The sequence below is a fragment of the Etheostoma cragini genome, chromosome 16, assembly GCF_013103735.1.
Source record: "Etheostoma cragini isolate CJK2018 chromosome 16, CSU_Ecrag_1.0, whole genome shotgun sequence".
Classification (NCBI taxonomy): domain Eukaryota; kingdom Metazoa; phylum Chordata; class Actinopteri; order Perciformes; family Percidae; genus Etheostoma; species Etheostoma cragini.
Genome location: NC_048422.1, coordinates 8,396,157 through 8,410,656, shown reverse-complemented (window position 1 = coordinate 8,410,656; position 14,500 = coordinate 8,396,157). Strand labels below are relative to the sequence as shown.

The 14,500-nt window shown below is 40.0% G+C and overlaps 1 protein-coding gene across 1 annotated transcript in view; it reads right to left on the bottom strand.

Annotated features, from left to right (window-relative positions):
* The window catches only part of LOC117959710 (protein unc-13 homolog B-like), a gene marked incomplete at its 5' end in the record, with an annotated part of 18,620 nt that extends 4,190 nt beyond the window's left edge, over positions 1-14,430 (bottom strand). The window contains 23 exons of the mRNA XM_034896990.1: positions 50-106; positions 335-482; positions 981-1,058; positions 1,211-1,264; positions 1,820-1,943; positions 2,188-2,334; positions 2,421-2,509; positions 3,055-3,075; positions 3,507-3,533; positions 3,682-3,702; positions 3,863-3,877; positions 4,218-4,289; positions 4,504-4,530; positions 6,843-6,920; positions 7,178-7,255; positions 8,472-8,615; positions 8,845-8,941; positions 10,071-10,197; positions 11,456-11,541; positions 11,702-11,832; positions 12,102-12,239; positions 13,216-13,305; positions 14,356-14,430. Coding sequence (XP_034752881.1) covers positions 50-106; positions 335-482; positions 981-1,058; positions 1,211-1,264; positions 1,820-1,943; positions 2,188-2,334; positions 2,421-2,509; positions 3,055-3,075; positions 3,507-3,533; positions 3,682-3,702; positions 3,863-3,877; positions 4,218-4,289; positions 4,504-4,530; positions 6,843-6,920; positions 7,178-7,255; positions 8,472-8,615; positions 8,845-8,941; positions 10,071-10,197; positions 11,456-11,541; positions 11,702-11,832; positions 12,102-12,239; positions 13,216-13,305; positions 14,356-14,430 — 1,924 coding nt within the window. The remainder of the gene's footprint in view (positions 1-49; positions 107-334; positions 483-980; positions 1,059-1,210; positions 1,265-1,819; positions 1,944-2,187; positions 2,335-2,420; positions 2,510-3,054; positions 3,076-3,506; positions 3,534-3,681; positions 3,703-3,862; positions 3,878-4,217; positions 4,290-4,503; positions 4,531-6,842; positions 6,921-7,177; positions 7,256-8,471; positions 8,616-8,844; positions 8,942-10,070; positions 10,198-11,455; positions 11,542-11,701; positions 11,833-12,101; positions 12,240-13,215; positions 13,306-14,355) is intronic.
* Between the last annotated feature and the right edge of the window lie 70 nt (positions 14,431-14,500).

Genomic DNA, 14,500 nt, shown 5'->3' with positions numbered 1-14,500 from the left:
GGGGGACGGAGAGGAGGGCTGTCTGGCTGATGATTTCAGTGAAACCTACCCCTGCTCGGCTGTATTTTCTCATTGGGAGTTAACCGAATACCCTTCCCATTGTGCACTGGCACAGAGGCAGCGCAGGAGATAAAGAGAAGACAGCAATGACATGTCAAGACAAAACATTTAAAACACAAAAAATACAGGTGCAAACCAAAAAGAGGGAATATTCAGTGAGAAACTTTGTTTTCTCAAACACAAACAGTGCCCTCTCCTGGTCTACTGTGGGAAATGCATTCTTCCTCATACTGTCACCTTTTAGATGTATTATTACTGCAGGGGTCAGAAGTACCTTGTGCATGTTGGGTGGTCACAAAGGTCTTGATGAGTGTGTCAGTGGTCTGAGTGTAGAGGGACAGGGCGTGGCGTAGCGAGGACAGCTCAGCGCTCTTCTCCAGGAATGCCTTCTTCAGCCCGTTGCCTCCTGCGTGGAAGTATTGCTGCAAAGGAAACATGGAGGTTACTAGGTTATGGTATGTTAAAGCATTAAGAGTTTTTGAAAACCAAACCAAGTTGATTCCAGGAAACAAGGTGAGTTGTTTTGCTCCTGGCAAAAACAAACTGTCGAGTTTTACAGTGAAGTCAGCCATCTGCATTCAGACCATAAACAAATATTTTAGCAAAAAACTAAGGTCTTAAATTGAAAATAGACAGAATTATCCTTTAGTAGTACAAGGATAACTGTATTTTCCGGTGATCAATTTGAAATTACAGAGCTTATAGCAAAAACTATACAGTATCAATTGAAATATTTTCTAAATTAGCTGGCTCACTTGCCTAATCCTGCTTTGTAAAATGTTTTCCTGGTCTGTTAAAGAACTTATGGCCACAGGCTGCTAACATAACGTTTCAGGGTACTTGATTAATGGATGAACAGTCAATGAAGCTAATTTGACCCCCGCATCCTAATGAAACCAAAACCCGCAGTATAAACTGACCTTGATAGTGTCCAGTGCCACATCCATGACAGCACACTGCCTGGGAGACAGGCTTTTAGTCTCCCCTGCCATGTGATCCTGCACATCCAAATGAGGAGCAAAGAGATGCGTTAATTCCACAAAATGAGATTCCTCTCTTTCAACGATTCATTTTGTTGTCAGTTCTTCAGTTTGGTAAACATGCAGGGGGATTTCACATGGTGTAAAAACAAATGAAGACATTATCATACCTTGAGTTTGGAGAGCTGACCCAGTTCTTTTGCAGCTGAGAGAATCTGTGCTCCCTGGGGGTAAAAAGGGGAATAGAGTTGCTCCTCTTTTGTCATTTGTGCACCTAGAAGTCTATGGCTGAGTACTGAATTCAATATTTTTTGGGCATCAGCTGATGTGCCTCTAAAGTATTGAGTGTTAAAAAATGCCTTGCCATTAATCACCCAATTTTAATCCCTAAGGAGGAAATCTCATCAGCGAGTGAGTCAGTGAGCCAATAAGCATGCACCATGTTTCTACCGTAAAGGCATGCAGGAAAAACTCCACGCACAGGGACGGGCTCATGCAGTAGGAGCTGAAAACTATTTTAAAAGATTTGTGCCGTAATGTGCAACGTTATCATTTCTTTTTGATTTCTAAAATTGGTATTGAAAAAAGTAATGTTTAGGAACCTGTGTCAAAGTCACGTTTTTTGCATCGGTATTTGTTTTTGTATCGGTATTTGTATTTTTGTATCGAATGTTTTTGAATGCTACCCAGCCCTATCAAAGTCTAAGGGATTTGCAGAATCTAGGAATGCTGAGGCAAACAAACATAAGACTGAAAACAGTGAATGCTGTTGAGCTTACAAAGGTGTCGTTGCCCTGTGGCAAGACAATAGTCTTCTCCAGGCTGCTCATTACGATCCTCCACAGCTCCTTGAGCACGCGCTTCAATACAGTCTTCTCACATGCAGTGGCAAACAGCGTGAGCCTGCAAAAACATGAAAAACACACAGAAATACACATGAACACAAGCTGATGAGACACGGGGATCATAGCGAGTGCTGGGGTGTGTGTTAACCCTAACTGGTGCTAGCATGGTGGAAAATTGTTAAAATTGTTAATTTATGATTTTGACCAAACTATTTCTGCAGGACAGAGAATTACAACACAGAAGAAGAAAAAGCAATACAAAAACAAATGGGCTACTGAGAGGATTGCATTCATCCACTCACTTTCCATCCAGGAAATCCATGAGTGGCCGTAGCACGTTGTCAGAGTCGGCGTCCACCTGGTTTTTGTTGTTGGCGTTGAGCGGCCCTTTGATCTGGTTCAGAAGAGACGCCATCTGTCGCATACAATCATTGATATGGCTCTGGAAACTAAAAAGAAAGAAAAGGATCAATCAGAACAAATGCATGTGTTGTTACTAATTTACCTATGAATGTACATGTACATGTATATGTACCTGTTCCCAAACGTGCTGCTGAGCTCATCCAGCACGTTGTTCAGCTTCACCTGCAGGTCGTTTAGTAAGTCACTGGCCTCAGTGTCCATCTGCAGAGAGGCAGGCAGACAGAACGCAAGGAGGGTTAGTCAGTTAGAATTGGATTGAATGTGTTATTTATTGCATATGCAAAGAGTTCAAAAAGTGTCAACTCCAAAAACTTGGAAATGAAAAATAATTATGCTCAAGAGAGGAATTATGTGCCGGCTCCCGGAGGACACAGAACTCTTTAATAGAAATGCATTTCTTTCATTACATATTAGCAACTTTAGGCCGAAATACTCCAAATACCTTAAGAGTTCCAATTCAACGCTAAAGCTAAAGGCCAAAAATGGCAGCAGAAACTTAAGATTAAAATTAAGATTTAAAAAAGAACTTCAATAACCATCATGTTATTATAAAAAATGCACACCAACACAGCCAATCTGTCAAGGTTCATACTAAGGGATACCAAAGAGATGAGAGAGAAGCAGAGATTACTGTAATGTTTGCATTCTGTGATCCTGTAGCAAACACGTAATTGTAGTTTGTAGAGTAGATTTAAAAATATAAAAATAAAAAATAAAAATTTCTATATTAAAATTCAAAAACCCAACTTTAAACCAGCATTCTCCAACTTTTGGAAAGGAGCACATTGAAAAACAAAAAAAAGTTTATTAACGCAGGAGATGTGCGTCTAACAAGTTGCACGGGCACAGGGCGAGGGAACAAGTGGGGCAGCGAATCACCTCCAGTGTACCTAACCCAGGTATACTGTGGCCTCATGAATAAGAATAAGTATAAGCAGCGCCCTGCAGGAGAGCTATGCCATATGGATGAAGCCGTTGATGTGGCTCATTAAGTCAATGATCCAATGGCCTTTTGATACATGGCCTGTCAGGGTCACATATCACCATTAGTGAGGAGCGACTGAGCAGCACGTAGGGAAGGCTTCTGGGGAAGGAAAGGCAGCTAGAAATGGATTGCGTTCTGTTTATAATATGCTGTACGTGTTTGGTTTTGCATGGGAATATTGATATAATACTGAGTCTGTACACCTACACTCACCTTCTTGTCTTCCAATGCATTTTCAGTCTACGGCAGCACAGGACAGGTAGAGGGTTACACAGGACAACCTCAACTAACTGTCATGTCCCATTTGGAAATGAGCTTTCATTTATATTAGAAGAACTACAGAGGATCGATGGCCATTATAGAAAGTGCTGTGGCAGCAGCTACCTACCTTGTCCACTGGTTCATCCATCTTTGAGAAATAAGAGAAATAGAAATGGAAAACTGTCAAAAAAAAATCCTGTTCCACTGTTACTGTAACTTTGTAAGTCATTTGGAATTAAAAAAAAAAATAAATAAAACAACAACAAATACTGCAAGTTTTTTTCTACACTGGAAAGTGTGACACCCACCTTCTGCAGGTCGGCCTATTGCAAACAAAAAAGTGTTACAAAGTAAACACAAAATAAAAAAAGGAAACAACAACAAAAAAGGCTTCAGATATGGTTTGTTTCAGGGGAAATGACTGACCAGTTTTGAGGAAAGGCCAAGGAAAATGAAGAAGGGTGAAAACTTGAGGTGGAAATCACCACAGATGACGTTAAAAAAAAAAAAGGCACACAATAAACTCCACCATGACAACCACAGGGCATCTTGTTTCAGTAGGAGTGAGTAGCACTGTTGCTGTGAGTAGGAAGAACAGGGCACACAAGAAGGACTTGGACTCCTGAGAGTGAAAGGTGTCAACCACTTCACACTGCAACAAACCTCAACCTCAATTTTCTCCCCTTCTTCCCCTACATCGTCTTCCTCCTCCTCCTCCTCCTCACTCTCCTCAAACTAGGAGTGGCAGTGAAAAGACAACACAACATCATTGCTCATTGCCGCAAACACCACAACCATTCTCAACAAAGTTTCTACTTGCAAGATGATTTTGGTGCCTCTATTTCCCCCCAAAATATTACAAGTACTGCAATATTTAATTTGCAGAGATGAGCATTTGAGTATATGCAGACATGCATCCACAACATGTATGCATACACTGGGAACTTGCCTGCCACGCTAGCATTCTATTGTTGTGCTAGAAAAGAGGAAAAACATGATTGTGACTTCACTCTCCCAAAAAAATACATTTTAGTCAATTATGCACTAAAAAAAAAAAGAAGAAAAAAAAGAAAAACGCAGTAACTACATGTTGGTCAAAATGTTGTTAAAAGGTGCAATTGGTAGAATGCAAACGGAAGAATTTAAAGTAGAGTGAGACCTCCTTTGGCAGCTCTCCCTCTCTCCTCTTTGCCTCCTATGCTATGTCTGTATCTCATAGTGTTTAAAGCCTGTGCAGAAAGGCCAATAGGAACACTTTGTCTCTCTGAAATGACCTGTGATTGACCATAGCCTCCCGTGGTGACTAGATTCTCTGAAGTCTGAATACAGAGCAAAGAAGAAGAGCAGAAGTCTAGTTTTCTCTCAGACCACTTGAATTACAACATGCTGAAAGGTTATCATGGAATTTGTGCCCAACAATGTAAAAAATAAAGTGCATACCACAGACACATCCTCCAGTCAACTTTTTAATTTGTCCAATACTTGGTTCATGACTAAACACTTGCACTACGGCTGACATTCCCATTGACAACAGCAAAGTTACAAGACTAGAACACGTTAATCTATTGTAAATGCTAAAGAAGGGGTGGGCTATGTGGGAATGTTGATCTACCAGTCTCTAAACTGCAACTACCAATGAATCTATTCTGCTACAGTACCCACCGGAGCCTTTTCCTCAGTTCCGACCTGCTGTCCGAACCAGAGGAAGGAGGGAAATAATACAGTCATGTACCGCACACCATTAAACTAATCAAATAACCAAAAGATGTGCTTCAATATGGACAAAGAGCGGCTCATTTCAGCTCTGCTCAGACCATGATGCAAACCTACCTCCTCCTCTCCTGCCTCTTCCTTCTCATCTTCCTCTTCATCGTGCTTTAATTGTAAAGTGAAGACACTGGTTGGAACTTTAGCTGCAGTCTCCAACTCCTACAATCCTACAACCGACCAAGCACCACTAAAAACAATAATGCGGAACAGCTAGAATGCATGGGATAAAACACTACATGCAAAAGCATGGTAGGGATTGAAAGCCGAGGGAGGTCACAGCCAACGGAGAAGCTATTGATCGTCCTCACTTTAGCTACACTAATAGAGGACATGATTTAATTAAGTGTCTGTCTCGATATTCTCTAGCCTATGAGGCAGCACAGGATCTAATCTCTGTCAGTATTGATCTACAGCAGGAGTCCTCAACGTGTTTTAGGCCAGGGACACGTTAGCTGAAAGAGAGACTGAGTAGGGATACTCATATATTGTATTAAGTTGCATATTGAGTACAATGGAGTTGCACCGTAAACTGGGCCGAATACATGAAAATAAATGGTTATTATTTATACATCATGTATGGTATAATTAATTTTAAAACGTGTACCTTTGTGGTTGAATTCACTTAATGGAAGTCGCTTTGGATAAATACAGTTAATCTTTAAGCTTAAAAGGGAAACCACCAAGTTTTTTTCTTCACCCTGGAGTCTATTTTCCTAAGTTTTTGTGTCTAAGTGACTGATGGTAACAATAATCTTTAGGGCAATTGTCCAGCTTTTATTTACCTTCATAAAAGTGCTTGTTTTGCCACTGACAGGCTTGGATTAATATTCAATGTGTCTGACAACAACATGGACAGGATTTCTAAGGAGGTTGACCTTTCTTTTAAAGAGTAAGATCCTTTTTTTTTTAACATAAAAACATCTGCAAAATTGCATTCGGTAAATCTACTGAATGAAGCATATTTTACGATGCTAAAATGACTGTTTATTTACATGGAGTCTGGTCGGTTTAGTGAACACAATTTTTTTTTTTTATATATAAAAAAAAAAAAACTTTCAAAAAGATATTTTTTTAACAGAATTTGGCAGCCTCCCTGCACTAACTCAGTGGACCCCCTAGGGGTCACGGACCAACTGTTGAAGATCTCTGATATGCAGTATGCTTATGCTTCATTGACAGCATCACATTAGACACTGGGATGGAGGTAAAGACTTTTGAACAACTTCCACTATGGCCTTGTTAAGAGTCAAATCTATGTCCTAATACCAGGGATCTACTTTACATGTTATCAACTACCACTACAGCACATACCAGCAGTTCATCTGTTGCAATCTGATACACAACAGACAAATACAAGTTCAAGTAACCACCCTTGGATACTATTCATGCTTAAGTATGAACTGTTTCAATAATTAGTAATTTTTTAGCCATTAGGGCATTAACAGTATCATACTGTTACTGTCAGCCATTTAGTATGCTGCCATTGCACATTATTCACACCTTTGTCTTCAGACTTACCTGTTTGGCACCCATCGACTCAAACATCTTCTCCAGCTGGATTCTTAACTGCTGCACATTATTCATCAGGACACATGGCTACCAGAGGACACAGGAACACAGAGACATAAAAGACAGAGAGTTTACACCCAAGTGATTCTAACTGCACGGCTGTCTAAAATATTTCTTTTTTTTTTGTTTACATAATTGTTCAACATTGGAAAGAAGTTTCTACATGTGGTGATGGGGACACTGGAAGTTCTGCCAAGTGTCAAAACAGGTACAGCAGTAAACCACACCAGTAAATTTAAAATGGCTGATTGTAGTGTGTAAAGCACAAAAAGATGACAACTTACAATCTTCTCCTTGTCAACATAAGTTGGAAAACTCTTGGTCAGAATGGCGCTGTACTGGAGAAGAACTCTGGCAATAGTCTGACAAGATAAAGAGGAAAAAATGCATTAAACCTGGATGGACTCAAATTTAATTTGAAAAAAATAAAATGGTTAAAATCCAATTACTTATATCTCATAAAATCCTTCCCGGAGGGGGCTGTATTACACATTCGGGGGAGTCTGTCTGAATGATTTTCCCAACTATGGTATTAAAAATATTCCCAAATGTCCCCTAAAGTATTTTCTGGCATGTAGGAAAGAAAATCCCAAACATAAAACCGCGCGGTCCCTGACACTTTTATGTCCATTTCAACATTTCTTTTTAATAAAAGGATATATAAAATTCCCTCTAGAAATAATTGAATATCCCATCAGACAATGGTGTAGCTGCTTTGTATCTTACAGTGTTTCTAAGTAAAAAGAACATAGTCACAGTCAGCCGCTCCTTATGGTAGTGAAAATGTGACCCTTAAAGTGACTTTATGTAACTTGTCATTTTTCATACAATGGTCTTAAACGACCTGTAAAAGCAAATGAGCCTAACAGGGAAAAGAACGCTATAAAGTTTTTAGTAAGGCAACTGCCTATAATTAAAAAAAAAATTAATTTAATTTAATTTCCCGCAAAGTCACAAAACGATTTGCTGCAAGTAAATGTAAATGTAAATGTGCTGTATTTATATAGCGCTTTTCCAGTCTTAACAGCTGCTCAAAGTGCTTTTACATCTACAGGAAACATTCACCATTCACACACATTCATACACTGTGGCCGGGGCTGCCGTACAAGGTGCCACCTGCTCATCAGATAAACATTCACACACATTCACGCTCCGATGCGCAGCACCAGGGGCAACTCGGGGTTCAGTGTCTTGCCCAGGGACACTTTGACAATGGCTGCAGGGGCGGGGATCGCACCACCAACCTTCCTAATGGCAGGTTCCCCTGTAACATTACTTGTGTATAGCATCCCTGGGTTTCATATAATCCGCTACATTAATCTAAGTTATTATTATGTTACAAACTCTTAATGCTATAGAATCATGCCACAGTGTCAGTGATACCCGGTTTAGCTCACAAGACCAAATTAGGCTAAGTTACCGTTAGCAACACTTGAAATGCAACAATGCATCTGTAAGTTAGTATTTAAATGTAAATTTATGATTTTCTGATCGAGCAGAACATTCATCGCGACTATAAAGACCTGTGGCAGTGGCAAGCATGTTTTAAGATTTCCTCACCCAGTGACATGGGTTTACCTTGGAGAAGCGGCGACTGTACTGAGCCATGACGTTAGGGTCGGGACATTCCAGTTTCTTGATGATCTCAAAGCTCTGGTTGAGCTGGGTGAAGATGTCCACCACGGAGCAGGAGAACAGAGCATGCTCGGACGTCTGCTGGAACTACGACAGTGTAGGACGACGAGGGGACAACAAACATTTACATAAACCGTACTTAGTTATTTGATTTAAGCTCTATTTACATGCTGTAAAACTACTTTTTGAAGTCCATGTGCCGATAATGTGCACCTATCTGTAAACATGGACACTAATTTCACTCTACCATTTTAATGACAACATAACCCCCTTGGCCAAGGTAACAACATATGAAAGGTAAATGTTATTGTCTTACTCCGTCTTTTTTGTCTCTCTCTAGGGCTCCATGCATAAACTCCATCGATACTTCCTCATTTTCCCCCAGCCACTGTAGCACAAATTGTAGGAACCATCTGCAAGGACAATAAAAACCACCAGAGTTACTTATTTATTTCGATTGAATTGAATTATTTTCCTAACCAACACCTGGGTCAGAGATCAAACAATCAATTTGATAATCAAAGAGAGGTTCTCCAAAAAGAAATGTTAATGTTTCCTCTAGGCTTGGTAATGAATAACCGTATCCGATGTACATACAGTATATACTATATTTGTAATGATATATTACGTTACTATATTTTATTTGTAGTCATTAATATGTATATATTTATTATATATTAGTTAAACAGTTACAATTATTATTTATTAAAACAAAAAAAGAAGTAAAAGAAACTGTAAAAGAAAAACAAGCTTTACAATCCTTTTTCTTAAATTCTAAAGTTGTTGTTTTGGCGTTCATGGCCAATATATGGCTCGATAAGGACTGGGTTAACTCGGCCGTCCTACACACAGAAAATGCCATGCTGACACACAGCTGACAACCTCGCAGGCGGACTCAGACATGTTCTTTTTGAAAAGCTACAGACTTGCTTTGGTCGACTCCAGAAAAGTGGCTACATGTCTCCACGACGATGCACGCACCAACGTGGTTGGAGACCGGTACAAGTCGGCAGCTGTCCGCAAACGTGAAACGTCTGTCCGAGCCTCGAGGACCGGCGAACTGGCACTCTGCTGCCTCTTTCTCAGTTAACGGTTAAAGATCCCTTAAATAGGCTCGGCGATAAGGCTGAACAACATGAGGTGCCGATTATTTTAACAGATTTTGCTATTTCAACCTGGTTCATGATATTGGAGGGAGTGATCATTTATGTATCATTCTCATTTTCATTGACAAATATTAAAATTAAAAAACTGAATATGATATAGTGTGATTTTTGCGAGGATCTGTATGAAAATGTCTCTAAAATCTGATTTATTAGGCTAGGACGTCTCTGCAGCACCAGAATTCATACTTCGAAATGGTTTGACACATATTTTACCTTTATCAAATATTGCATTATTTGGATATCACACTAGTCAACATTGATATTTCCATAAAGTTGCGATTAAAAGTGCATGCCTTCTTGGCTACTCGACTGAATGGGAAAAATTAAAGTAGCGTCCCTACTTTTCCCAGTGCCTAGGAGTGAATAAGTCACTTACGATGGGTAATCCGGAACGACGCCCTTGAAGTTAGGCAGCTCCTTGACATATTCATTGTTGAGCCACTTGACTTTGAAGTGCAGGTTCATGTAGTCGGTGCTCTTACACAGTCTGACCTTCTCGTGCTCTGCATACACAAAGACATGAAGAGTCTGAGTATTGGGATGAGTTTTGTGACAGAGGGTGGAAGAGACCCATGCCATCAAGTTGCATTATGGGAGGAGTAAAATCAAAAGGTACTTGGACCCTAAATCATACTGTCTGCTAAATGTCAGGATATCTCAGCCTCCAAATTTAGACAATTCATTTTTAAATGCGTTTCTGACAGGCCTAGCAACTTAATGGATGTGCAATGCTAAATACCTACAGTGCACCTTTAATCCTAATCTCACTCACACCACAACAAAATACTTATTTCAAGACTACATCATTTAATCATGCCCATATATGCATTAAAACCTTTTTAACCCATTTCATTGTATGTATTCACCCACAGATTTATGTGACTTGACAACAGTACTCCTGGAAGTTTTAGTCATTACTTACTACATGACTTTTCCTGCGGTTACTGATGTTAAATGTGCTCAAATGAGCTAAAAATACTCTTGTATCTTAAAGTAATTGGAGGAATTTCCCATTAGCCACATTATTAAATAGCTTAAATCTAACCAGGCACTGGAGTGAAAAAATGTTAGCGACTACTACTCTTAACTTTGAAGTAGTATTTAGTAGTGCTTCTAGGGTAAAAATTGCCCAGGAATTATCCATCGCTATTTCATCCATTTTATATTAATGCAGATTGGAAATGAAGGGGCCCCCACTTCTGTACTGTAGTTCACATTCTACAGTACACCACTTCTGTACTGTATTATGTGAAACAGACATTTCACAACAATAGTCTCTGTAGGGGACTCATCTTGAGGAAAGAGGCTGGGACAAAAGCAGAGCTGCCACTGGGGACAGCTGCACAGTACAGTACAGAATAGAAAAATGCCAGAGAGGCTCATGGGAGACATAAGCTGCTTTCAACCCCTGCACTATAATAATTTTCCTCTTTTTTTAACTTCAGTATCATTTCTACCCCATACATTTTCTTCTATTCTTGCCATTTCAAGTTTCATAGGGGCTTCTCTTCTGTTCTACTTGTTCTTAGCCGTTGAGCCTCTGACCCAGACTTTCCCTTCACTTTTAGATAGATAAAATACCTTCACAATTCAACACCACAGAATAATAAGAATATATGGTCTGGCTCTATGGAATACTATGAAAACATATATGCAGGGACGATCATATACTCTTTTTGTGAGTCGAGAGTGGGAGCCAAATGACTAGAACTTACTCTTACTTGCTTTTGTAAGCTGGCATTTACACTGGGTGTGACTTACCTTCCATAGCGTACTTCATGTCCTGAGCAAATAATGTCCACATGACCTCCGCTGACACCTTCCCTACGTTCAGTTCTTGGGGGAATCTGAGGTAGAATTGACAGTTTGACAAAGATTAAGGGTTCGAAACATTTGGAACTAAATATTAGGGAAATCTCCCCTCAAGATTTATTACATTAACAGTCTACATGTTTTGTGCCATTTTAGAAGTAGTAATGATAAAGGGAGTGTACGCCCATTACTAACTGGTTGAGCACAGGTGTGTAAGAGTTTCGGTCCTCTTCAATGATGGAGACGATGAGCATGATGAGTTTGGGCCAGAAGTCCAAGTTCTTGATGCTCGGACCCTGTTCCTCCAAAGGGAGCTCCTCCTTGTTCTAGATTAGAACACAACACAGTCAGCCGCCAAAAAAAAAACAGACTTCAATATAAAACACAATCTGTAACACCACTTTATGTCTGTTTTTGTAGTTATGCAGTCAAACTATACAGCAGTTCATACACGTTATTGGCCCCAGCTGTCTCAGTATGATAAAGCGATTGGTTTAAGTGAAGACAAGGAGATATGTATACTCTTTACCTACCCTTGCAGAGCTTTCACTTACTGATGCTCCTACGTCAGTTAGATAATTAATATGTGACTTACTGTGTCAATAGGTTGGTACTGTCTGCTGTACAGCTTGTGGCAGTTATTAAAGATGTAGTCGTATGTTGAGTTGAGGCAGGCTTTGACACAGTCCCTCACCACCTGGCTGGCTCTGGGCGGAGACTGTAACTCCTGGACCTGAACACAAGATGGAGATAGCAACACTGGCGGTGAATGGCTGCAAACAATCATTAACACTTACAGTACTTGACAACAGGGCTATCTGCAGGGGCGTGATTTGTGAAAAAAGCAGAGGGGCGGATGTTTTTTGATCATGCACACCTAAACAGAACATACAAGAATTAAATCCCCCTTTCAGTACCATGGATATTGTGCCACTTGGCCAGCTGTGCCAAAACACATATTTAAGAACTTCACTATTCATTGGAAAATAATCTCAGAATGAAATAGTACAATGTGGTGTCAACATAAAACAGCGCGTTCAAGCTGGAGAGCGGAGTTCACTATGCGTTTAAGACAATCCAGGATCCTCGGGATCTTTTTCCTAAACTATAGCGGTTGTAGAGCCTACGTTTAACTGCCATTGCTGCATGACGGTCACTTTTTCGTGCTTAACCTCACTACCACGGCCCCTGAAAGGACCATCACCTGGCGGTGCCTGTCACCGGCTCACAGTCACCTGTTGGCAGCTAAACATCTGCCGCTGGTAGCTGGCGTCCCGGAGCTCTGTAGCAGTTAAAGACAACTTGTAACTGCTAGTTGGATGCTATCGTTCCATTCTATTACGTTTTCACATTACAGAGCTTTACCACGTTTGAAATACTTCTATTTTAGGTATATAATATATGGTCTATCGGTGAAGTAGCATCAATCACTTTGGGGGGGGATACATTTGGTCACCATCGGGGGTAGAAATAGCTGAGCAGAGGACCAGCACAGTGTGTGGACCTATAAGGGGGAATCCCACACATCCCCCCCACGGCAAATTGCACCCTGGTTATCTGCATTAAAAAAGTTTTAAAAAGGAATACTGTGCATCTAATCTATTAGGTGGTGACGTCATGGCCAAGCAATGGCTTTTGATTTTAAAATCAATTTACAGAGCAACTGCAGTAAAAAGACACAACATGACACATGGAACACCGTTAGCTACCTTCATCCTGAAAAAGGTGATGCTGGTTAGAAGGTCCACGGTGGATTTCAAATCCTGCAGGCGATCCTTGTTGCTGGCAGGAAAGTGGTTCTACAGAGAAAAAACAGTTTGATTTACTATTTTCAATTGACTGACCATTGATTGGTGGTCAGTCATTGATTGACAATGACTGACCAATACAAGAATATCGTAGGTCAGCGTCGAGGCCTTGTGCTCTCTACTCTTTTTTTTAAAGGTCCCATGATATGGTTCTCTTTGGATGCTTTTATATAGAACTAAGTGGTCCTGTGTACTTGTGTATAATGACAATAAAGGCATTCTATTATATTCTAATACTATATATAAAAGTCTCTTTCCCAAAATGCAGCCTTGGTGTAGAAATCCAACCACTAGAGCCAGTCCCATAATGAGCTTTCCCTAGGACATGCCATTTCTGAGTCTGTAGCTTTTGAGGAGGAGAGGGGGGGCAAGGTGAAGGCCGTGGGTGCGGCCTAGACCAACTGCCACTTTGCTCGAGTGAAAGCCATAATGTCTCTCTCTCTCATGGGTGGGCCAAATTCTCTGGCCGGGCAAAGCAGAAAAAGGGGAGGTAACCTTGCACCTTATGAACTCATAAGGGTTCAGGCTCAGTTTACACCTATCACCATTTCTAGCCACTGGGGCACCATAGACAGGCTGGGCAAACTCATATTAATGTTAAAAAGAAATTAGAAAGACATTTTCATGCCATGGGACTTTTAAGACAGTCAATCGGATTTCTGATACCATTTATACTTCCAGAGAGACAATAAGTGATAATAAAATATTTAAAAAAAATCGTATATGTGTGTCCCAAAATGTAGATTAAAACAAGGTTTCCCATGGGTGTGCTTTGGTAGATAACGTATTTTCCTCAACATTACACAAGCAAACTAACTGTATAACATTCTGTTGTGAAACTGATTCATTTATCCCTCTAATCCATGAAAACAAGGTATTACAGAGGTACTGTAATTCAATTTAGCAAATTGAGTGAAAATAAATTTGACATTATAAACACTGTTAAAGAACTATTTAAATGTCAGGACAAAAATATAACGTGTGAGAACAGTGTCAGTCATTAAGAAGAGAAATATTTATTTAATACAATCTAAATCTTACCCTGTAGGTTGAGAGGTCAATGCGCAAGGAGTTGTGTAGCTGGTCTAACAGCTTGACAAAGCGTTCTTTCTGTATGATGAAAGAAAAAAGAAATGATGAGAGATTGTGTGTATATATATATATATATATATATATATATATATAT